This window comes from Dendropsophus ebraccatus, chromosome 6, assembly GCF_027789765.1.
Source record: "Dendropsophus ebraccatus isolate aDenEbr1 chromosome 6, aDenEbr1.pat, whole genome shotgun sequence".
Lineage (NCBI taxonomy): Eukaryota > Metazoa > Chordata > Amphibia > Anura > Hylidae > Dendropsophus > Dendropsophus ebraccatus.
The window spans coordinates 147227079-147253031 of record NC_091459.1 but is presented as its reverse complement, the minus strand read 5'-3'; the positions used below and the strand labels follow the sequence as shown (position 1 = coordinate 147253031).

The following is a 25953-nucleotide window of genomic DNA, read 5'->3' as shown; positions in this document are numbered from 1 at the left end:
GAGGTCACCAGCACTTGTACATTACCTGCTCCCCTTTTGCTTTGGGCACCACTCTCTTATCCTCCATGTCGCACTTGTTTCCTAGCAGCATCCTCTCCACATCTTCATTGGCATGCTGCAAGAGGAGAGCGAGGGGTTAATGCACAGGAAAGAATGCGGCCATCAGGGGCTCAGGGGGTCCACGTACCAGAGCAGGTGTATGTATGGGCCATAGTGCTGCGTCACCCGCGGGGGGCTCGGCAGGTGTATGTATGGGCCATAGTGCTGTGTCACCACCACCCACGGGGGGCTCGGCAGGTGTATGTATGGGCCATAGTGCTGTGTCACCACCACCCACGGGGGGCTCGGCAGGTGTATGTATGGGCCATAGTGCTGCGTCACCCGCGGGGGGCTCGGCAGGTGTATGTATGGGCCATAGTGCTGTGTCACCCACGGGGGGCTCGGCAGGTGTATGTATGGGCCATAGTGCTGCGTCACCCACGGGGGGCTCGGCAGGTGTATGTATGGGCCATAGTGCTGCGTCACCCACGGGGGGCTCGGCAGGTGTATGTATGGGCCATAGTGCTGCGTCACCCCCACCCACGGGGGGCTCGGCAGGTGTATGTATGGGCCATAGTGCTGTGTCACCACCACCCACGGGGGGCTCGGCAGGTATACGTATGGGTCATAGTGCTGCGTCACCACCACCCACAGGGAAGCTGCTCCGGGGCTATTTTAGGATTCAGCAGTGAAGCAGATATGGAACAAGTGATGTGACCTCTCGGGGTATCAGTGTCCAGAGGAACATAGCAGCAATGGAGAGCAGGACGGACTGATCCTGACCCTCACTAAAGACAGTAACATAGCTAAGATCTGATCATCCAGCACTGGCGTCTTCCCTGCATGCTGGGATCAGTAGTTCACCCAGACACCTTTGGGTACGGCTTAGCTGTGTGTGAAGATGGGGGAAGGGGCCTAAAGGACATGTGAAGGTCTCCACTGACCATAGAGGGATGACAGGCCTGGGCCTGTATGGGCATGCTGGGTGTTGTAGTTACTTAACAGATATAGGTGCAGGTAAAGGGTTTACCACCACTGAAGGCAGGGGCTCCACTCATTACAGGGAACAGCAGAGAACAGACTTGAGGTGTAAGAGCAGACATGACTGGGGGTGGTGTCCCTTTAAGAGACACACCTTTACCTTCAGACAGGGAGCAGCCCAGGTGACTCACACACTTATCCTGTACAGGTAGAGATATGAGTCACAGTCCCCCTGCAGACCCCTCCTCCTGCCACCAGGGTGCAGCAGAGCTGAAGAGCTGACAGTCACTGCAGATCACTCCCAGGATTAGTCATGGCTGCCGCCATTCCTCCTGTGCTGCCGGGATCATTGCACAACAACCCGACTGCAGGGGAAACGGCTCAGCGCAGAGATTACAGCTCTGGATCTGCCACACAGGAGGACGGAAGCACTGGCCAAATACTGCAGGACTGGACATCACCCCCCGGCCCAATACTGCAGGACTGGACATCACCCCCCCGGCCCAATACTGCAGGACTGGACATCATCCCTCATCATTCCCACCAGTCGTCTCCAGGGTCATCCCTCATCATTCCCACCAGTCGTCTCCAGGGTCATCCCTCATCATTCCCACCAGTCGTCTCCAGGGTCATCCCTCATCATTCCCACCAGTCGTCTCCAGGGTCATCCCTCATCATTCCCACCAGTCGTCTCCAGGGTCATCCCTCTTACCTCATCTATGTTTCTGAGCCACTTGCTTATGTTCTCGAAGCTTTTGGCATTGGTGATGTCATAGACTAACATGATTCCCATAGCTCCTCTGTAGTAGGAGGTGGTGATGGTGTGGAATCGCTCCTGTCCGGCAGTGTCCCTGCATAAAGTGAGAGAACATTACTGAGGCCTCGTATAACTCCCCGATCATGCAGACGCCGGGGTCAGGACATTTGGAGACCCCTATCAGCTGGACTACAATGATGGGGGGCAATATCCGACAGGGTCAATAATTAATGGTAATAATTGGGACAGCGATGTGGGAAGTCGCTGTGCGGGATGGTCTCCTGGATCAGGGGATGGGGGGCAGCACTGCAGTCACATGACCGCCACACCACGAGGCCACACGGCAGTACAGAGGAATGTCCGCACCCACCACATTGCTGACATTACTGGCCATTACATGGTTAATTGATTTCACTATAACTGCTGTGATCTGAACAATCCTTGTTACAATGAATCAGCCGTGGGGAAAGGTCTGTCACATGACCCAGCTGCCGAAGCACCAATAGGTGAGGGGGGCCAGTGACCCATCCATTTATCTACTGCTTCCTTGTATCCCCCCAAACCCTCTGGTATGCCCTCCATCCATGTGCTGCTCCCCTGTGTGACCCCCTCCATCCATGTGCTGCTCCCCTGTGTGACCCCCTCCATCCATGTGCTGCTCCCCTGTGTGACCCCCTCCATCCATGTGCTGCTCCCCTGTGTGACCCCCTCCATCCATGTGCTGCTCCCCTGTGTGACCCCCTCCATCCATGTGCTGCTCCCCAAGGTGAAGGCCCCCTGGTGACCCCTCCATCCATGTGCTGCTCACCTGTGTGACCCCCTCCATCCATGTGCTGCTCCCCAGTGTGACCCAATCCATCCATGTGCTGCTCCCCAAGGTGAATGCCCCCTGGTGACCCCTCCATCCATGTGCTGCTCCCCTGTGTGACCCCCTCCATCCATGTGCTGCTCCCCTGTGTGACCCCCTCCATCCATGTGCTGCTCCCCTGTGTGACCCCCTCCATCCATGTGCTGCTCCCCTGTGTGACCCCCTCCATCCATGTGCTGCTCCCCTGGGTGAACGCCCCCTGGTAACCCCTCCATCTATGTGCTTCTCCCCTGGTGACCCCTCCATCTGTCCTTCTCCCGTGTGACTGTCCCCTGGTGACCCCTCCATCACTATCTGGTTGTTACAACAGAGCGGTTGTATTTAAACCCGAGCGGTGACTACGCCCTCCACCACACACATCCTAAATATTGACAGTGTAGAGACCTGCTCTCCGCCCGCTCCAACCTGTGACTGGCACTGAGCCCCGGCCATGAGAATGGCAGGTGCATGAGGCAGCAGCTCAGAGGAGCCATTCAGTCCAGCGCAGCTGCGGGAAAGGATCAATGGGCGTCCAGGAAGCCAGGGGAGGATGAATAGGGGCAGTATGTGATAGGGAAGGGGCAGCAGTCATCTGACCATATTCCCAGGCTGCACAGGAGTCCGGGACTTGAGGGACTAGAGGAGGGGCCCAGAACCTGCTCCAGCATAAGGCTCACACAACCAGAGCAAACCCTCCCCAATCTGAGGTCACTTGGCACAGCTGATGGCACAACGCCAGGATGACGGCATGTGCTGCCAGACACCAGATCCTGACCACCGGTTCAGGCCTGGATGGTGAAACAGATAGTAATTGTGTGTATGAAGACCTGCCCGACCCCAACCCTAGGGGAAAAGGGGGGGGGGGTGTTGGTCGTCAGATGAGTCAAGGACAATCAACCAATCAGTGGTTGCTGCTTACTGCCCTACAACGTCTCTGCACTTGAATACTGCCTGAGGGGTATGTGACACCATATTCAGAGTATGGGGCATCTGGGATAGCTAACCCTAACCTAACCCTCCCACGCAGGAGGAGCTCCTAACCCTCCCACGCAGGAGGAGCTCCTAACCCTCCCACGCAGGAGGAGCTCCTAACCCTCCCACGCAGGAGGAGCTCCTAACCCTCCCACGCAGGAGGAGCTCCTAACCCTCCCACGCAGGAGGAGCTCCTAACCCTCCCACGCAGGAGGAGCTCCTAACCCTCCCACGCAGGAGGAGCTCCTAACCCTCCCACGCAGGAGGAGCTCCTAACCCTCCCACGCAGGAGGAGCTCCTAACCCTCCCACGCAGGAGAGCTCCTAACCCTCCCACGCAGGAGGAGCTCCTAACCCTCCCACGCAGGAGGAGCTCCTAACCCTCCCACGCAGGAGGAGCTCCTAACCCTCCCACGCAGGAGGAGCTCCTAACCCTCCCACGCAGGAGGAGCTCCTAACCCTCCCACGCAGGAGGAGCTCCTAACCCCTCCCACGCAGGAGGAGCTCCTAACCCTCCCACGCAGGAGGAGCTCCTAACCCTCCCACGCAGGAGGAGCTCCTAACCCTCCCACGCAGGAGGAGCTCCTAACCCTCCCACGCAGGAAGGAGCTCCTAACCCTCCCACGCAGGAGGAGCTCCTAACCCTCCCACGCAGGAGGAGCTCCTAACCCTCCCACGCAGGAGGAGCTCCTAACCCTCCCACGCAGGAGGAGCTCCTAACCCTCCCACGCAGGAGGAGCTCCTAACCCTCCCACGCAGGAGGAGCTCCTAACCCTCCCACGCAGGAGGAGCTCCTAACCCTCCCACGCAGGAGGAGCTCCTAACCCTCCCACACAGGAGGAGCTCCTAACCCTCCCACACAGGAGGAGCTCCTAACCCTCCCACACAGGAGGAGCTCCTAACCCTCCCACACAGGAGGAGCTCCTAACCCTCCCCCCCAGGAGGAGCTCCTAACCCTCCCCCACAGGAGGAGCTCCTAACCCCCCCCCCCCCCCCCCCCCCCCCCAGACCACAGCGGGGCTCCTAACCCCTCCCAAACACACAGACCACAGCAGAGGTCCTTATGCCTCCTGACACGGCCACCTCTCCTCTGTTATATATGACCGGGGGGATGCCTCCCCTCCTGCACTCACCAGATCTGTAGTTTGATCTTCTTTCCCTGTAATTCCACAGTTTTGATCTTGAAGTCAATTCCTGTAGGAAACAGAGAAGAACCATGAAGAGAGCAATATATATATTTATATCACACACACATTATAGACTATAATCAACTATATCATATCAGTGCCGCTGCTCTTAAAGGGGAATTCCCCTAATAATCCCCGTTTACAACATTCCAGGATATGGGGAGTTTGCCAATCCTTTACCTCACGTGTAGGGAATCTGGGTGACATTCTTCAGGTCTCCTAGAAAGCAGTGCATTGTGGAATCAGACATGGCGGAGGGCAGGGGAGCAGCTTAAAGGAGTAGTTCACAAAAAAATGTTTTCTTTCCAACTGGTGCAAGAGATCTGTAATTTACTTTGATTAAAAAATCTCCAGTCTTCCAGTACTTATCAGCTGCTGTATGTCCTGAAGGAAGTGGTGTATTCTCTCCAGCCTGACACCGTGCTCTCTGCTGCCACCTCTGTCCATGTCAGGAACTGTCCAGAGCAGCAGCAAATCTCCATAGAAAACCTCTCCTGCACTGGACTGTTCCTGACATGGTCACCAAATAATGTCTGCCAAGCTGCCAGTCACTGTGCCCACCATCACCGCCCCATCCCCCGCCACCGCCCCATCCCCCGCCACCACCCCTTCCCCCGCCCACCATCACAGGATGTATATATACACACACACGCGCGTAGCAGAGCTCAAGCTGTCAATCTACTCTGCGGTAACCAGTGTACGGATAATGCAGAGGGGTCACTGGCAGTCACACAGAGAACCTGCTAACTCAGCTCTGCTGCATCTGAGCCCACATAACATCACAAGCTTCATTGTGTCCTCCTCCCACAATGCCCTGCTCTCCAGTAACAGGAAACCAGAGGAACCCTGAAGGCAGAGTATCAGTGACCGACCCTAATGTCCCTGTGTGTACAGAGAGGGATGAGAACACAAAGGAATCACCAGCAGCAGCCATGACATCACAGGACCCCCCCGAAACATAGAGGGGTCACCTGCAGTCCTATGTAACACCACAGATAACAGTGATTGCCCTCATGTGACGCTTCCCCCTCTCTACTATTAATGGTGTGTTTGTCCTGGCTGGGGATGTCATGGGGTGAGGGGCAGGTGTGACTGCAGGACCCGGCTGCATGACTGGTATATCCCAGGAGGGATCCTCACCGCTCCATTCACTGACAGCCGGCAGAGACCCTCTACATACAGAGTAACTGACACCATGTTACCCCGGGGCAGGAGCTGTGTATAGTGACATCAGTGTGGGGGCCCCATGTTACCCCGGGGCAGGAGCTGTGTATAGTGACATCAGTGTGGGGGCCCCATGTTACCCTGGGGCAGGAGCTGTGTATAGTGACATCACTGTGGGGGCCCCAGACTAGAGTGACAGGGAGACAATAGCCGGGCAAGACGAGCGCAGGCTTCAACCATGACATCACCTATGACATCACCCAGGAGGAGCCCGGACACTAACCGCTTCCAGATAGCAGCCGCATTACTCAGCCTAATCCCAGGAGACACCACACGCCTCGTGCCTCCCGCTGCTCTGTACAGAGGTGGAGAGGAAGAAGCACAAAGCTGACGGGCAGCACTGTAATCCTGCAGGACGCCATCATTCCGAGACTAGATCTCAGGCCGGGTCATGTAGACAGGGGGCGCTCTGCTCAGTAACATCACCTACACTCCAACCATACAGAGCTACAATACCATATGCAGCCACACAGATGAGTGGTGCTGTGTGCAGGGAGGACATCCTGTATATGGGATTACTCCTCTCCTATAGGAAGAGTAACAACTCCCATCATCCTCTCTGCCGGACACTCCAGCCTAAACAGACATGACGCTGATGGGGACTGTGGTATCCTGGGGCTGCTCATCCAGTATACCCGTATACAGCCAGCATCCTGCCCCCCCCCCCCCCCACCACCACCACCAAGATGTATAGATACGGGCCCATTTCTCTCCCTGGTTGTAGCATGTGACACAATCTGTCATGTCAGCTAACCCATCACCCTCCCTCAAACCGACAAGGAATGCTGGGAAGTGTAGTTCTCCAGTGACAGCAACCGACAGCTGGGATGGGACGCCGCACATCATTCTCCTGACACACACCTTAGTGATCCCAATCTGCAACTGGCTGCAAAACTACAACCCCCAGCATGCCCTGCCAGCACCAGTCTGCTTGGAGAAGTAGTTGTGCAGCCAGTAGATGGGGCAGCGTGCATGTGACCTGTGCGGCCCCTGACTCAGCAGGCAGTGACATCCAGGAATAGCTATGGCCGCTCTTACACAATCACTGCAGTCACATCAGACTCAAAATTACAGCAGTGAAGCACGAGGCGATGGGCACAGGGGGCGGCAACAGAGAAGACTGGGTACATGAGGTGCTGCCAGATGCCGGGGCACAGGGGGTGGTGCCAAAGGATGAGGGTACAGGAGCTGTGCCAGATGCCCGGGCACAGGGTGGCGCTGCCAGAGGAGACAGGCACAGGAGAGGTGCTGCCAAATGCCTGGGTACAGAGGGGGGCACCAGAGGATGCAGGTACAGGAGGTGTGCCAGATGCCGGGGCGCTGCCAGATGCCCGGGCACAGGGGGCAGCACCAGAGGATGTGGGTACAGCAGGGGTGCTACAGTTTCCTAGGAGCCAAGAAGACACAAAGGAGGGAATTCTCTGCTGTAATGAAAGGACAAACGCAGACGGACAACAAAGGGCAAGAGCGAGCGGGCGGCATTCCTGCTCCATTCACTGCCCGGCCCCAGATCAATGGACGCTTGTCACTGCGGGGGAAGAACGTGCCTCATATCTGCAGGACTATTAAAGGGGCCCGCCGGCCCAGTGCACAGCCACCGGGGCCCCCAAGCTCCAAACCTCACAGACTTAAGGTTTCGATTCCTCATAGCTGAGGTCTCTGCTTGTGGTCGGTGACTGAGAACATTATAACATCCAGAGACTCTGTGTGTAGACAATGCTCTGTGAGCTCCAGATACAATGGTTGTCATGTAGACAATGCTCTGTGAGCTCCAGATACAATGGTTATCATGTAGACAATGCTCGCAGTCACATGACCCCCGATGACTCACAGGACGCCAGGGATGGAAATCCTGAGGAAGTGCTGTGCTGGTGTGATGAGCGCCTCTCTAGGGGCCACATGGAAGTGCAGCCTGTACACGGTTATAGAAAGGGTTAACAGGTGAGGATGCAGCAGAGCCGAGCGCTCATTGTCCTGCAGTATGAGGCTCCTGCATCGGGGACTGAAACATTCCTGAGACGTGAAGTCAGCGCCTGGGATCACCCTGCAGCCTCCATTATATATACACGTATATACAGCACATTCTGCTCCTCCATCAATAAGAGACAACCCCCCCTCTTGATTAGGGGTGTAGTCACTGTGCGCGTGTATACTGATAGGGAAGCAGTCAGTGAGTATAACACAGTTACCGTCTCCTCTTGCACTGGCCTTCTCTCCATGCAGCAGGAGGCTCAGGATGTACACAGGGCAGTGCAAGTTATCTGGGAGGACACGGAGGATATATAACCAAGGACGTGATCAGCAGAACATGAAGGAGGAGCAGCGGGTAACAAGCCTGAACAGGGCGACACCACATCCATATAATTACTGTGTGACGCCGACAACAATGGCTGCACTGAGCCCGAGAACAATCCCCGGCCTGACACCGGAGCCGCTGCACCCTGGCACCAGGAGGAAGGCTGCTCCCACCCCGAGAGATGGCCGATAACAGAGAGACCTAACCTGTACCGCCCCCCTCCAACATGGCCGATAACAGGGAGACGTAGTCTGTACCCCCCCACACATGGCCGATAACAGGGAGACGTAGTCTGTACCCCCCCCCCCCATGGCCGATAACAGGGAGACGTAGTCTGTACCCCCCCCCCATTGGCCGATAACAGGGAGACGTAGTCTGTACCCCTGCCCCCAACATGGCCGATAACAGGGAGACGTAGTCTGTACCCCAACCCCCCCCCACACACACACACGACCGATAACAGGGAGCAGTAGTCTGTACCCCCCATGGCCGATAACAGGGAGCAGTAGTCTGTACCCCCCATGGCCGATAACAGGGAGCAGTAGTCTGTACCCCCCATGGCCGATAACAGGGAGCAGTAGTCTGTACCCCCCATGGCCGGTACCAGCAGGGCTCTGGAGTCGGGGCTAGTTTTGGCTGGAGTCAGAGTCGGAAAAAAAAAATGTACCGACTGCAGCTTTAAAAAAAATCTTTAAACAATTTAGAATTGAGTTTTGATATGAATTTTAATTTTAAGTATATTTTATGAGCAACATTCTAATAGATCAATGGCTCTATGGCTATTACATAAGGGGGGGGGGGGGGGGGGTCAGGGAAAAGTTGTCTGTCACTATTTGGCAGTTTGTTTCCGAGCTGGAAGAATCCATTGTGTGGGGGCAGATCTGTGCTGTTCTCTTCCTGGATGATTGTATATGATCAGTAGTGTAATATGAAGATATCCTGTGTAATATAGAGGAGGAGGAGGAGGAGGAGGAGGAGGAGGAGGAGGAGGAGGAGGAGGAGGAGACATAAGTAGTGTAGCAATAATCTCAGTCCTCAGTGTGGTGTTTTCTCTCTGGGAAAAGATTGTGTGTTTTTCTTCAGTGTTCTATGACTGCAGCAGGCTGTGTGTGTATGTATGTGTGCTATGGCTGCAGCAGGCTGTGTGTGTGTGTGTGTGTATGTGCTATGGCTGCAGCAGGCTGTGTGTGTGTGTGTGTGTTTGTGTGTGTGTATGTATGTATGTGCTATGGCTGCAGCAGGCTGTGTGTGTGTGTGCGCTATGGCTGCAGCAGGCTGTGTGTGTGTGTGTGTGTGTGTGTGTGTGTGTGTGTGTGTGTGCGCGCTATGGCTGCAGCAGGGTGTGTGTGTGTGTGTGTATGTATGTGTGTGTGCTATGGCTACAGCAGGCTGTGTGTGTGTGTGTGTTATGACTGCAGCAGGCTGTGTGTGTGTGTGTATGTATGTGTGTGTGTTATGACTGCAGCAGGTTGTGTGTGTGTGTGTTATGACTGCAGCAGGCTGTGTGTGTGTGTGTGTGTGTGTGCTATGGCTGCAGCAGGCTGTGTGTGTGTGTGTGTGTGTGTATGCTATGGCTGCAGCAGGCTGTGTGTGTGTGTGTATGCTATGGCTGCAGCAGGCTGTGTGTGTGTGTGTGTGTATGCTATGGCTGCAGCAGGCTGTGTGTGTGTGTGTATGCTATGGCTGCAGCAGGCTGTGTGTGTGTGTGTATGCTATGGCTGCAGCAGGCTGTGTGTGTGTGTATGTATGTGTGCTATGGCTGCAGCAGGCTGTGTGTGTGTGTGTGTGTATGTGCTATGGCTGCAGCAGGCTGTGTGTGTGTGTGTGTGTTTGTGTGTGTGTATGTATGTATGTGCTATGGCTGCAGCAGGCTGTGTGTGTGTGTGCGCTATGGCTGCAGCAGGCTGTGTGTGTGTGTGTGTGTGTGTGTGTGTGTGCGCGCTATGGCTGCAGCAGGGTGTGTGTGTGTGTGTATGTATGTGTGTGTGCTATGGCTACAGCAGGCTGTGTGTGTGTGTGTGTTATGACTGCAGCAGGCTGTGTGTGTGTGTGTGTGTGTGTGTGTGTGTGTGCTATGGCTGCAGCAGGCTGTGTGTGTGTGTGTGTGTGTATGCTATGGCTGCAGCAGGCTGTGTGTGTGTGTGTATGCTATGGCTGCAGCAGGCTGTGTGTGTGTGTGTATGCTATGGCTGCAGCAGGCTGTGTGTGTGTGTGTATGCTATGGCTGCAGCAGGCTGTGTGTGTGTGTGTATGCTATGGCTGCAGCAGGCTGTGTGTGTGTGTGTGTGTATGCTATGGCTGCAGCAGGCTGTGTGTGTGTGTGTGTGTGTATGCTATGGCTGCAGCAGGCTGTGTGTGTGTGTGTGTGTGTATGCTATGGCTGCAGCAGGCTGTGTGTGTGTGTGTGTGTGTATGCTATGGCTGCAGCAGGCTGTGTGTGTGTGTGTGTGTGTATGCTATGGCTGCAGCAGGCTGTGTGTGTGTGTGTGTGTGTGTATGCTATGGCTGCAGCAGGCTGTGTGTGTGTGTGTGTGTGTATGCTATGGCTGCAGCAGGCTGTGTGTGTGTGTGTGTGTGTGTGTATGCTATGGCTGCAGCAGGCTGTGTGTGTGTGTGTGTGTGTGTGTATGCTATGGCTGCAGCAGGCTGTGTGTGTGTGTGTGTGTGTGTGTGTATGCTATGGCTGCAGCAGGCTGTGTGTGTGTGTGTGTGTGTGTGTATGCTATGGCTGCAGCAGGCTGTGTGTGTGTGTGTGTATGCTATGGCTGCAGCAGGCTGTGTGTGTGTGTGTGTGTGTGTGTTATTGCTTGCCCCCACAGTGACCCTCAACATCACTGTGTGTGACTATCAGTATGGCTGACCCCTCTGTATCACAGGGATTTGGCAGTGTTAGCAGTGTTTCTGTGTGTCTGGTGAATATTAGTTAGAAACATAGAAGATTGTCAGCAGGAAAAACCACCTGCTCCATCTAGTCTAGTTGTGAGTAGTTCAGGACATGGAGGCTGGAGACTGTCTGCATCCACTGCACACACAGGAGAAGCTGCTTTATATACAGTATTCCTTTATTCACTCAGAAGTTGTAACAGGATCATGTAGGACATTAGGGAGAAGCTGCTGAGCCAGCGCGATAGATAACTCCCCTGGTATATGACCGCCGATTTATGAAGGAGTCGGAATCGGGAGTCAGTCGGTCCTGATAAAATTCAAGAGTCGGAGCTGCGGCTTACAGACTCCACAGCCCTGGGTACCAGGGAGCAGTAAGGCCCTATTCCACCAACAGATCTGATGACAGATTATCTGCCAAAGATTTGAAGCCAAACCCAGGAACAGACTATAATCAGAGATCAGGTCATAAAGGAAAGACTGGACTTCTGCTCTTTTCAAATTCACTCCTGGGTTTGGCTTCAAATCTTTGCCAGATAATCTGTCGTCAGATCTGTTGGTGGAATAGGGCCTGTAGTCTGTATCCCCCCATGGCTGATAACAGGGAGCAGTAGTCTGTATCCCCCCATGGCTGATAACAGGGAGCAGTAGTCTGTATCCCCCCATGGCTGATAACAGGGAGCAGTAGTCTGTATCCCCCCATGGCTGATAACAGGGAGCAGTAGTCTGTATCCCCCCATGGCTGATAACAGGGAGCAGTAGTCTGGAGGGGCAGGTAACCTGAGGGGACAGGTCTCTGCTGGAGGCTTCTCAGGTTTCGGCCGCGCTCTGGAAGCTTCTTTGTCCCTTACACGTCGGCCATCAATATTACATGAGCTTCTGCGTTCTTGGTGCAAAATCAAAGAATAGTTGAGAGTCACCGGATCCCGGGGCGGGGTGCCAGCAACTACTGTTATGGGGGGCAGCAGGTAAACCCCCATTACATGCCCTGAGGGCCCTAGGGGTCACCAAATCTGTGGACAAGATGATGGTGTAATCTACCTGCCTGATCCCTGTGCCCCCCTTCCCAGCGTGATCTACCTGACAGATCCCTGTACCCCCCAGTGTGATCTACCTGATCCCTGCCCCCGGCTGATGGGCCCAGACACGTGCGCAGCGTCACAGGCTGCAGTTATTTTTATGCCATGAACACATTCCTCCGCTATGCCTGGAAGGGCTTCAGAGCAGCGTGCACAGCCCCAATGTTATCTGCATGTCATGTCAGTCACATTAGTAAGCTGGTGTAAGACAGACAGCGCTGCTATCCGGGCTCCTACACTGTGCACCAGGCAGAGGGGAGCACCATGGGGAGCGCTGCTATCCGGGCTCCTACACTGTGCACCAGGCAGAGGGGAGCACCATGGGAAGCGCTGCTATCCGGGCTCCTACACTGTGCACCAGGCAGAGGGGAGCACCATGGGGAGCGCTGCTATCCGGGCTCCTACACTGTGCACCAGGCAGAGGGGAGCATCATGGGAAGCGCTGCTATCCGGGCTCCTACACTGTGCACCAGGCAGAGGGGAGCACCATGGGCAGCACTGCTATCCGGGCTCCTACACTGTGCACCAGGCAGAGAGGAGCACCACGGGGAGCGCTGCTATCCGGGCTCCTACACTGTGCACCAGGCAGAGGGGAGCACCATGGGGAGCGCTGCTATCCGGGCTCCTACACTGTGCACCAGGCAGAGGGGAGCACCATGGGCAGCGCTGCTATCCAGACTCCTACACTGTGCACCAGGCAGAGGGGAGCACCATGGGGAGCGCTGCTATCCGGGCTCCTACACTGTGCACCAGGCAGAGGGGAGCACCATGGGCAGCGCTGCTATCCGGGCTCCTACACTGTGCACCAGGCAGAGAGGAGCACCATGGGGAGCGCTGCTATCCGGGCTCCTACACTGTGCACCAGGCAGAGGGGAGCATCATGGGGAGCGCTGCTATCCGGGCTCCTACACTGTGCACCAGGCAGAGGGGAGCACCATGGGCAGCGCTGCTATCCGGGCTCCTACACTGTGCACCAGGCAGAGGGGAGCACCACGGGGAGCGCTGCTATCCGGGCTCCTACACTGTGCACCAGGCAGAGAGGAGCACCATGGGGAGCGCTGCTATCCGGGCTCCTACACTGTGCACCAGGCAGAGGGGAGCACCATGGGCAGCGCTGCTATCCAGACTCCTACACTGTGCACCAGGCAGAGGGGAGCACCATGGGGAGCGCTGCTATCCGGGCTCCTACACTGTGCACCAGGCAGAGGGGAGCACCATGGGCAGCGCTGCTATCCGGGCTCCTACACTGTGCACCAGGCAGAGAGGAGCACCATGGGGAGCGCTGCTATCCGGGCTCCTACACTGTGCACCAGGCAGAGGGGAGCACCATGGGCAGCGCTGCTGTCCGGGCTCCTACACCGTGCACCAGGCAGAGGGGAGCACCATGGGGAGCGCTGCTATCCGGGCTCCTACACCGTGCACCAGGCAGAGGGGAGCACCACGGGGAGCGCTGCTATCCGGGCTCCTACACCGTGCACCAGGCAGAGGGGAGCACCATGGGGAGCGCTGCTATCCGGGCTCCTACACCGTGCACCAGGCAGAGGGGAGCACCATGGGGAGCGCTGCTATCCGGGCTCCTACACCGTGCACCAGGAAGAGGGGAGCACCACGGGCAGCGCTGCTATCCGGGCTCCTACACCGTGCACCAGGCAGAGAGGAGCACCACGGGGAGCGCTGCTATCCGGGCTCTTACACCGTGCACCAGGCAGAGGGGAGCACCATGGGCAGTGCTGCTATCCGGGCTCCTACACCGTGCACCAGGCAGAGAGGAGCACCACGGGGAGCGCTGCTATCCGGGCTCCTACACTGTGCACCAGGCAGAGGAGAGCACCATGGGGAGCGCTGCTATCCGGGCTCCTACACTGTGCACCAGGCAGAGGGGAACACCATGGGGAGCGCTGCTCTTCGGGCTCCTACACCGTGCACCAGGCAGAGGGGAGCACCATGGGCAGCGCTGCTATCCGGGCTCCTACACTGTGCACCAGGCAGAGGGGAGCACCATGGGCAGCGCTGCTATCCGGGCTCCTACACCGTGCACCAGGCAGAGGGGAGCACCATGGGCAGCGCTGCTATCCGGGCTCCTACACTGTGCACCAGGCAGAGGGGAGCACCATGGGCAGTGCTGCTATCCGGGCTCCTACACTGTGCACCAGGCAGAGGGGAGCACCATGGGCAGCGCTGCTATCCGGGCTCCTACACTGTGCACCAGGCAGAGGGGAGCACCATGGGCAGCACTGCTATCCGGGCTCCTACACCGTGCACCAGGCAGAGGGGAGCACCATGGGGAGCACTGCTATCCGGGCTCCTACACTGTGCACCAGGCAGAGGGGAGCACCATGGGCACAGGTGGTGGAGCCCTGACCATACACTGCAAATGTTCCATCCTGCCCCAGAAAAGTCTCTAGACTCTGGACCTCTGTGAGAAGCAGACATGAGAATCTGCATCGCTGCTCTAGAACACTTCAGAGCTGCACTCACTATTCTGCTGGTGGGGTCACTGTGTACATACATTACTGATCCTGAGTTACATCCTGTATTATGCTCCAGAGCTGCACTCACTATTCTGCTGGTGGGGTCACTGTGTACATACATTACTGATCCTGAGTTACATCCTGTATTATGCTCCAGAGCTGCACTCACTATTCTGCTGGTGGGGTCACTGTGTACATACATTACTGATCCTGAGTTACATCCTGTATTATGCCCCAGAGCTGCACTCACTATTCTGCTGGTGGGGTCACTGTGTAGTCAGCATGTTCTATTGTCTATAAGTACATTTACACAGACAGATTATCTGACAAATTATTGAAGCCAAAGCCAGGAAGACTGTAAACAGAACAGGTCATAAAGGAAAGACTGAGGTTCTCCTCTTCTCAGATCCATTCCTGGCTTTGGCTTCAATAATTGGTCAGAAATCTGTGTGTGTAAACGCAGCATACAGGCCATACATGATGCCTTCCTGCCTCCTCTCCATGTACAGACAGGTGGATGGACACGATATAATCCTATAATTACCGGCCTTCCTTCCCTACAGAATACCCGGTGCTGTGAACGCCCAGGGAAGAGTCACACACGGTGCAGCAGCCGGGGCTCCGCCCACATTGGCCGTGACCGGCGCCTCTGGCTTTCAAAGAACTCACATATGAACCTTGTTCTGTTTATATATATAAAGAATGTACGAGGAGCAGACACTGAGGAAGGCGAGAGCAGCACCCCAAGGGGCACCAGGGGGCACCACCCAAGGCCAGCGCTCGACTACAGGGCTCAACCATGGTGCCAGCCCCCCCCCCCCCCCCCCCCCCCCAGCATGGTTCCATCCCGACAGGATCAGGGTTGCTCCAGGATCAGTAAAGCCCTCCATTTGGGTCATACAAGACCCCCCCCCTTGCACTAGCTGAACCATCTAGCCGACTCCTCACAGCACAAAATTCCCAAAACTGGAACAACATGACAAGGTGTCAGAAGCTCCCGCTGTCAATCACCAGCCCCTGATCATACCAGTGACGAGAGGGCCCCCCCCATACCAGTGACGAGAGGCCCCCCCGCCCCCCCCCCCATACCAGTGACGAGAGGCCCCCCCGCCCCCCCATACCAGTGACGAGAGGGCCCCCCCCATACCAGTGACGAGAGGGCCCCCCCCATACCAGTGACGAGAGGGCCCCCCGCCCCCCCCATACCAGTGACGAGAGGCCCCCCCGCCCCCCCCATACCAGTGAGGTCAGATCTACCATAACGTGATACCAAGAGCACGGCACCCCGCTTGTTACCGCACCATCTGAAGAGGGCAGCACCTGGTTACTACCAACCAACTCCTTGTATAAATACAGGTGGTAGTGCCCCCTACCACAGGTGGTAGTGCCCCCTACCACAGGTGGTAGTGCCCCCTACCACAGGTGGTAGTGCCCCCTACCACAGGTGGTAGTGCCCCCTACCACAGGTGGTAGTGCCCCCTACCACAGGTGGTAGTGCCCCCTACTACAGGTGGTAGTGCCCCCTACCACTACTACAGGTGGTAGTGCCCCCTACTACAGGTGGTAGTGCCCCCTACTACAGGTGGTAGTGCCCCCTACTACAGGTGGTAGTGCCCCCTACTACAGGTGGTAGTGCCCCCTACTACAGGTGGTAGTGCCCCCTACTACAGGTGGTAGTGCCCCCTACTACAGGTGGTAGTGCCCCCTACTACAGGTGGTAGTGCCCCCTACTACAGGTGGTAGTGCCCCCTACTACAGGTGGTAGTGCCCCCTACTACAGGTGGTAGTGCCCCCTACTACAGGTGGTAGTGCCCCCTACTACAGGTGGTAGTGCCCCCTACTACAGGTGGTAGTGCCCCCTACTACAGGTGGTAGTGCCCCCTACTACAGGTGGTAGTGCCCCCTACCACAGGTGGTAGTGCCCCCTACCACTACTACAGGTGGTAGTGCCCCCTACTACTACAGGTGGTAGTGCCCCCTACTACTACAGGTGGTAGTGCCCCCTACTACTACAGGTGGTAGTGCCCCCTACTACTACTACTACAGGTGGTAGTGCCCCCTACTACTACTACTACAGGTGGTAGTGCCCCCTACTACTACTACTACAGGTGGTAGTGCCCCCTACTACTACAGGTGGTAGTGCCCCCTACTACTACAGGTGGTAGTGCCCCCTACTACTACAGGTGGTAGTGCCCCCTACTACTACTACAGGTGGTAGTGCCCCCTACTACTACTACTACAGGTGGTAGTGCCCCCTACTACTACTACTACAGGTGGTAGTGCCCCCTACTACTACTACTACAGGTGGTAGTGCCCCCTACTACTACTACTACAGGTGGTAGTGCCCCCTACTACTACTACTACAGGTGGTAGTGCCCCCTACTACTACTACTACAGGTGGTAGTGCCCCCTACTACTACTACTACAGGTGGTAGTGCCCCCTACTACTACTACTACAGGTGGTAGTGCCCCCTACTACTACTACTACAGGTGGTAGTGCCCCCTACTACTACTACTACAGGTGGTAGTGCCCCCTACTACTACTACTACAGGTGGTAGTGCCCCCTACTACTACTACTACAGGTGGTAGTGCCCCCTACTACTACTACTACAGGTGGTAGTGCCCCCTACTACTACAGGTGGTAGTGCCCCCTACTACTACTACTACAGGTGGTAGTGCCCCCTACTACTACAGGTGGTAGTGCCCCCTACTACTACAGGTGGTAGTGCCCCCTACTACTACAGGTGGTAGTGCCCCCTACTACTACTACTACAGGTGGTAGTGCCCCCTACTACTACTACTACAGGTGGTAGTGCCCCCTACTACTACTACTACAGGTGGTAGTGCCCCCTACTACTACTACTACAGGTGGTAGTGCCCCCTACTACTACTACTACAGGTGGTAGTGCCCCCTACTACTACTACTACAGGTGGTAGTGCCCCCTACTACTACTACTACAGGTGGTAGTGCCCCCTACTACTACTACTACAGGTGGTAGTGCCCCCTACTACTACTACTACAGGTGGTAGTGCCCCCTACTACTACTACTACAGGTGGTAGTGCCCCCTACTACTACTACTACAGGTGGTAGTGCCCCCTACTACTACTACTACAGGTGGTAGTGCCCCCTACTACTACTACTACTACTACTACAGGTGGTAGTGCCCCCTACTACTACTACAGGTGGTAGTGCCCCCTACTACTACTACTACAGGTGGTGGCCTCTCAGTACTGCTCCTGATGTTGCGATAGATGGTGCCCCCCATTACTATAAGCGGTGTCTTCCACGTTAAAGGGGGTAGTTCAGGAAAACAAATTCTTTCAAATCAGCCGATGCCAGGGATTTGTACTTCAATTAAAAAATCTCCAGTCTTCAGGTACTTATCAGCTGCTGCATGTCCTGCAGGAAGTGGTGTATTCTCTCCAGTCTGACACAGGAACTGTCCAGAGCAGCAGCAAATCCCCATAGGAAACAGTTCCTGACATGGACAGAGGTGGCAGCAGAGAGCACTGTGTTAGGGTATGTGCACACTATGGAACCTGGACGGACCACCCACCGTGGATTTCACAGCTGGACGGCAGAATCTGTCTGACTATAGAATGGAGTCTATGGTGCAGGCAGAGATGTGAGTGGGGGTGAGCTGCATAATCCACAGTGGGTTCCTTAGTGTGCACATACCTTCAGACTGGAAGTTCTTTATATAATTGATTGTAATGGAGCCGCGTCACAGAGGGGAGGGGTTTCCTCACACTGGGGGCGGCGGGGGCGGTGCCTGAGGATAGACTGGTCCCATAAGGAGGAACTGGGACGCCCATCTACTCATATAAATACTGATGGTACATTCACTTTACTGCTCCTCCTATTACTATAGGTGATGTCACCCCCCCCACCACCACTACTATAGGTGATGTCAACCCCCCCCCCCCACCACTACTACTATAGGTGATGTCACCCCCCCCACCACTACTATAGGTGATGTCACCCCCCCCCACCACTACTATAGGTGATGTCCCCCCCCCCACCACTACTATAGGTGATGTCACCCCCCCCACCACTACTATAGGTGATGTCACCCCCCCACCACCACTACTACTATAGGTGATGTCACCCCCCCACCACCACTACTACTATAGGTGATGTCACCCCCCCACCACCACTACTACTATAGGTGATGTCACCCCCCCCCACCACTACTATAGGTGATGTCAGCCCCCCCCACCACTACTATAGGTGATGTCACCCCCCCCACCACTACTATAGGTGATGTCAACCCCCCCCCCACCACTACTATAGGTGATGTCACCCCCCCACCACCACCACTACTATAGGTGATGTCACCCCCCCCACCACTACTATAGGTGATGTCACCCCCCCACCACCACTACTACTATAGGTGATGTCACCCCCCCCCCACCACTACTATAGGTGATGTCAACCCCCCCCCCACCACTACTATAGGTGATGTCAACCCCCCCCCCACCACTACTATAGGTGATGTCAACCCCCCACCACCACTACTACAGGTGATGTCACCCCCCCACCACCACTACTACTATAGGTGATGTCACCCCCCCACCACCACTACTACTATAGGTGATGTCACCCCCCACCACCACTACTATAGGTGATATCACCTATAGTAGTGGTGGGGGGGGGGCTGACATCACCTATAGCAGGGCTCCAGACTAAAAAATTTACCTAGGAGCCATTGGCTCCTAACCTGAAAAATTTAGGCGCCAAATAGAATATTTGGTCGCCAACATTTTAAACCATGTAAAATTAATGTTATGTTACATGGGACTTACTGTGTGCAGAGGCCACGGCAGCAGCCTCCTCCTCCTTTAGATTCTCTCTTTTCTTAGTTTGAAAATGTTCAACATGGAAACTTGCAACCTGACAACCATATACAGTCTGACAACCATATACAGTCTGACTCAGTACTTCAGCTTCACTTGGCTAGCCTTCTAATGAGGCTTACTCTTCTGAACTTGAACTTAAAGGGAACCTGTTGACCCCCGTGCCAGGGTGACAGGCTCCCAACCCCCCGTTAGAGCCCCCTATACTCACCTCATTGCGCCGGATCCCGCTTCTGAAGATGGCCGGGTCACGGAGTGTTGGACTCATCTCTCAGTGTGCGCGCCGGGCTGCAGCGGCTGAGATCTCCGTGACCCGACCATCTTCAGAAGCGGGATCCGGCGCGATAAGGTGAGTATAGGGGGCTCTAACGGGGGGTTGGGAGCCTGTCACCCCGGCACCGGGGGTGACAGGTTCCCTTTAAAAGCTTGCAACAGTCTATACATACTGAGCTAGACTTATGACTGCAGCCATAGTGACCCCCCACAAGATGAGTATATAGATAGATATATCTCTCACCTAGTGACTAATGCAAGTGACCCCCTACAATACAGACACCTGAGGGGCCCTGATAATAATAATTGTGCATATATCTATCTCCCAGTGTCTGCAGCCAGTTTGCCCTACACTTATAGATGGCCCCCTCCCCTTATAGATGACCCCCTCCTCCCCCCCATTATAGATGCCCCCTTCTCCCCCCATTATAGATGCCCCCTCTCCCCCCATTATAGATGCCCCCTCTCCCCCCCCCATTATAGATGCCCCTCTTCTCCCCCCCTTATAGATGACCCCCTCTACCCCCATTATAGATGCCCCCTCTCCCCCCCCCATTATAGATGCCCCCTTCTTCTCCCCCCCTTATAGATGACCCCCTCTACCCCCATTATAGATGCCCCCTCTCCCCCCCCCAGTTATAGATGCCCCCTCTCCCCCCCCCCATTATAGATGCCCCCTCTTCTCCCCCCTTTATAGATACCCCCTCCCCTTATAGATAGCCCCCTCTCCCCCCCTTGAACATGCCCCCCCTTCTCTTCCCCCCATTATAGATGCCCCCCCTTCTCTTCCCCCCATTATAGATGCCCCCCCTTCTCTTCCCCCCATTATAGATGCCCCCCCTTCTCTTCCCCCCATTATAGATGCCCCCCCTTCTCTTCCCCCATTATAGATGCCCCCCCTCCTCCTCTATGCTAAGCAGTATTTAAAAAACAACAAACACACAAACTCACCTGACAACCCGCTCCCCCGGTGATCCTCTTCTTCTTTGGACGCTGTCCCCGGCTGATGCGCGGCTGCCGGGGGTGTCCCGTCCTATCCCCGGCAGCGCGGGGCGTCAGTGAGCTCCCTGTACGCCGGGGCTGTGACTTCTGACACAGGAAGAGTCTCTGACGCGCGCTTCCTGTGCCGGAAGTCAGGGCCCCAGGCAGCTCACTGATGCGCCGCGCTGCCGGGGATAGGACGGGACACCCCCGGCAGCCGCGCATCAGCCGGGGACCGGACTTAGAGACAGCGCGCCGCCGCCGGGGCCAGTCGCAAATGGCGCCCAGATTAATAAATCTGGGCGCCATTTGCAAAATATTAGTCGCATTGGCGACCATTTTGGTCGCCATCTGGAGCCCTGTATAGTAGTGGTGGGGGGGGGGTGACATCACCTATAGTAGTAGTGGTGGTGGGGGGGTGACATCACCTATAGTAGTAGTGGTGGTGGGGGGGGTGACATCACCTATAGTAGTAGTGGTGGTGGGGGGGTTGACATCACCTATAGTAGTGGTGGGGGGTTGACATCACCTATAGTAGTAGTGGTGGGGGGGGGTTGACATCACCTATAGTAGTGGTGGGGGGGGGGGGTTGACATCACCTATAGTAGTGGTGGGGGGGGGGGGTTGACATCACCTATAGTAGTGGTGGGGGGGGGGGGTTGACATCACCTATAGTAGTGGTGGGGGGGGGGGTTGACAAAACCTATAGTAGTGGTGGGGGGGGGTGACATCACCTATAGTAGTGGGGGGGGGGGTGACATAAACTATAGTAGTAGGGGGGGGGGGGGTGACATCACCTATAGTAGTGGTGGGGGGGGGTGACATCACCTATAGTAGTGGTGGGGGGGGGTGACATAAACTATAGTAGTGGGGGGGGGGGGGGGTGACATCACCTATAGTAGTGGTGGGGGGGGCTGACGTCACCCCCCCCCACTACTATAGTTTATGTCACCCCCCCCCCCCACCACTACTATAGGTGATGTCACCCCCCCACCACCACTACTATAGTTTATGTCACCCCCCCACCACCACTATAGGTGATGTCACCCCCCCCCCACTACTATAGTTTATGTCACCCCCCCACCACCACTACTATAGTTTATGTCACCCCCCCTCCACCACTATAGGTGATGTCAACCCCCCCCCCACTACTATAGTTTATGTCACCCCCCCACCACCACTACTATAGTTTATGTCACCCCCCCACCACCACTATAGGTGATGTCACCCCCCCCCCCACTACTATAGTTTATGTCACCCCCCCCCCCCACACCACTATAGGTGATGTCACCCCCCCCCCACACCACACCACTATAGGTGATGTCACCCCCCCCCCCCCACACCACTATAGGTGATGTCACCCCCCCCCCCACACACACACCACTATAGGTGATGTCACCCCCCCCCCCCACACACACCACTATAGGTGATGTCACCCCCCCACTACTATAGGTGGTGTCTCCCCCCCATTACCATAGGTGGCCACATAGCAGCCAGCCCTCCCCCATAGTCTCTTATATAGTAGGCAGCCCTCCCCCATAGTCTCTTATATAGTAGGCAGCCCTCCCCCATAGTCTCTTATATAGTAGGCAGCCCTCCCCCATAGTCTCTTATATAGTAGGCAGCCCTCCCCCATAGTCTCTTATATAGTAGCCAGCCCTCCCCCATAGTCTCTTATATAGTAGCCAGCCCTCCCCCATAGTCTCTTATATAGTAGCCAGCCCTCCCCCATAGTCTCTTATATAGTAGCCAGCCCTCCCCCATAGTCTCTTATATAGTAGCCAGCCCTCCCCCATAGTCTCTTATATAGTAGCCAGCCCTCCCCCATAGTCTCTTATATAGTAGCCAGCCCTCCCCATAGTCTCATATAGTAGCCAGCCCTCCCCCATAGTCTCTTATATAGTAGCCAGCCCTCCCCCATAGTCTCTTATATAGTAGCCAGCCCTCCCCCATAGTCTCTTATATAGTAGCCAGCCCTCCCCCATAGTCTCTTATATAGTAGCCAGCCCTCCCCCATAGTCTCTTATATAGCAGCCAGCCCTCCCCCATAGTCTCTTATATAGCAGCCAGCCCTCCCCCATAGTCTCTTATATAGTAGCCGGCCCTCCCCCATAGTCTTATACAGTAGTCAGCCCTCCCCCATAGTCTCTTATATAGTAGGCAGCCCTCCCCCATAGTCTCTTATATAGTAGGCAGCCCTCCCCCATAGTCTCTTATATAGTAGCCAGCCCTCCCCCATAGTCTCTTATATAGTAGGCAGCCCTCCCCCATATTCTCTTATATAGTAGGCAGCCCTCCCCCATAGTCTCTTATATAGTAGCCAGCCCTCCCCCATAGTCTCTTATATAGTAGCCAGCCCTCCCCCATAGTCTCTTATATAGTAGCCAGCCCTCCCCCATAGTCTCTTATATAGTAGCCAGCCCTCCCCCATAGTCTCTTATATAGTAGCCAGCCCTCCCCCATAGTCTCTTATATAGTAGCCAGCCCTCCCCCATAGTCTCTTATATAGTAGCCAGCCCTCCCCCATAGTCTCTTATATAGCAGCCAGCCCTCCCCCATAGTCTCTTATATAGCAGCCAGCCCTCCCCCATAGTCTCTTATATAGCAGCCAGCCCTCCCCCATAGTCTCTTATATAGCAGCCAGCCCTCCCCCATAGTCTTATATAGTAGCCAGCCCTCCCCCATAGTCTCTTATATAGCAGCCAGCCCTCCCCCATAGTCTCTTATATAGCAGCCAGCCCTCCCCCATAGTCTCTTATATAGCAGCCAGCCCTCCCCCATAGTCTCTTATATAGTAGCCAGCCCTCCCCCATAGTCTCTTATATAGCAGCCAGCCCTCCCCCATAGTCTCTTATATAGTAGCCAGCCCTCCCCCATAGTCTCTTATATAGCAGCCAGCCCTCCCCCATAGTCTCTTATATAGCAGCCAGCCCTCCCCCATAGTCTCTTATATAGTAGCCAGCCCTCCACTAGGCCAGATTTAATATAGCAATAGAAAAGCTCAGCGGGCCAGAGTTTGACATGACTGCTATAGGTGGTGCCCTACTCTCCCAATGTGACAATATAAATGTATGGAGCAGTGTGGCCCCAGGGCCCCTGTGTATCTATAGGTGGGGTCTGATAGGACAGGCCCCTACCTGAGCAGTGTGGCCCCAAGGGCACCTGTATAAGTACAGTTGGGCAGGCTCTCAAAGTATGACAGATAGGCCCCGGTAGGAGCAGTGTGGCCCCTAAATACCTATAGGTGAGCTGTGTATGACTGATAGGCCCCGGTAGGGGAAGTGTGGCCCCTAAATACCTATAGGTGAGCTGTGTATGACAGATAGGCCCCGGTAGGAGCAGTGTGGCCCCTAAATACCTATAGGTGAGCTGTGTATGACTGATAGGCCCCGGCAGGAGCAGTGTGGCCCCTGTATACCTATAGGTGAGCTGTGTATGACTGATAGGCCCCTGTATACCTATAGGTGAGCTGTGTATGACTGATAGGCCCCGGCAGGAGCAGTGTGGCCCCTATATACCTATAGGTGAGCTGTGTATGACCGATAGGCCCCGGCAGGAGCAGTGTGGCCCCTATATACCTATAGCTGAGCTGTGTATGACTGATAGGCCCCGGCAGGAGCAGTGTGGCCCCTGTATACCTATAGGTGAGCTGTGTATGACTGATAGGCCCCGGCAGGAGCAGTGTGGCCCCTATATACCTATAGGTGAGCTGTGTATGACCGATAGGCCCCGGCAGGAGCAGTGTGGCCCCTATATACCTATAGCTGAGCTGTGTATGACTGATAGGCCCATAATGTGTGGCCCCTGTATAAGTATGGTCAGGCTCTCAGTGTATGACAGCTGGGCCCCGGCCCGTACAGTGTGGCCCCTGTATAAGTATGGTGAGGCTCTCAGTGACAGCTGGGCCCCGGCCCGTGCAGTGTGGCCCCCGGCCCGTGCAGTGCGGCCCCTGTATAAGTATGGTCAGGCTCTCAGTGACAGCTGGGCCCCGGCCCGTGCAGTGTGGCCCCCGGCCCGTGCAGTGTGGCCCCTGTATAAGTATGGTCAGGCTCTCAGTGACAGCTGGGCCCCGGCCCGTGCAGTGTGGCCCCCGGCCCGTGCAGTGCGGCCCCTGTATAAGTATGGTCAGGCTCTCAGTGACAGCTGGGCCCCGGCCCGTGCAGTGTGGCCCCCGGCCCGTGCAGTGTGGCCCCTGTATAAGTATGGTCAGGCTCTCAGTGTATGACAGCTGGGCCCCGGTCCGTGCAGTGTGGCCCCCGCCCGTGCAGTGTGGCCCCCGGGGCCCCGTCACTCACCGATGGTGGAGATGAAGGTGGTGTTGAAGGCATCGTCCGAGAAGCGGAAGAGGACGCAGGTCTTCCCCACCCCCGAGTCTCCTATGAGCAGCAGCTTGAAGAGCAGGTCGTACGTCTTCTTCGCCATGGGCCCAGCGTCTCCCCCGGGGACCCCTCTCCAATCAGTCGCGGCCGCCGCTCGGCGGTCTCGTCATACACGGAGCCCTCCCCAGTACCGGGCACACCCGCCGCTGCCGACAACAAACCGCTCCGTATGGCGCTGTGGCTGGCCCGGGTTCTCCGCCTCTTCCCCGCGTCTCTTCCCTTCTCCCGCAGGCTCCACCTACAGGGCCTCGCCGGGACAAAATGGCGGCTCCTCCCCCCGACGCGCGCCCTCACCCGCCCCTGCCGCAGCGGCGCCCGCCGACCCGCCCGTCACGTGAGCGCGCACGCAGTCGTTAGGCCGATAGCGCGCATGCGTCCAGTGATTCCCCCTCTGTAAAGAATACCCAGAGCTACAAGAAACTTTATTGTTCGCATGTAAAAAAAACAAACAAACTTCTCTTCACTGCAGGGATGTGCACACAGAAGCCGGGGCAGCGCTAGGGAAACCTCCTACAGGAGAAACTCTATGCTGCCCAAAGCAGCCAATCACAGCACGGCTCTCCTCATGAGCAAAAATATAACTGGTTGCTATAGGGAACAAAGGCAAAGCTACCAATCTAACGCCTCATAGCCGCCTCCTGACAACACCTAACGCCTCATAGCCGCCTCCTGACAACACCTAACGCCTCATAGCCGCCTCCTGACAACACCTAACGCCTCATAGCC

General features: G+C 55.9%; 1 protein-coding gene across 1 annotated transcript in view; it reads right to left on the bottom strand.

Annotated features, from left to right (window-relative positions):
• RAB10 (RAB10, member RAS oncogene family) overlaps nucleotides 1-25491 on the bottom strand; it is a 29665-nt gene extending 4174 nt beyond the window's left edge. The window contains exons 1-4 of the mRNA XM_069973213.1: nucleotides 25144-25491; nucleotides 4729-4789; nucleotides 1733-1871; nucleotides 26-115 (exon numbers count right to left, since the gene is read on the bottom strand). Of these exons, the coding sequence (XP_069829314.1) occupies nucleotides 26-115; nucleotides 1733-1871; nucleotides 4729-4789; nucleotides 25144-25270 (417 nt within the window). The 5' untranslated portion in view covers nucleotides 25271-25491. The remainder of the gene's footprint in view (nucleotides 1-25; nucleotides 116-1732; nucleotides 1872-4728; nucleotides 4790-25143) is intronic.
• Nucleotides 25492-25953: the final 462 nt, after the last annotated feature.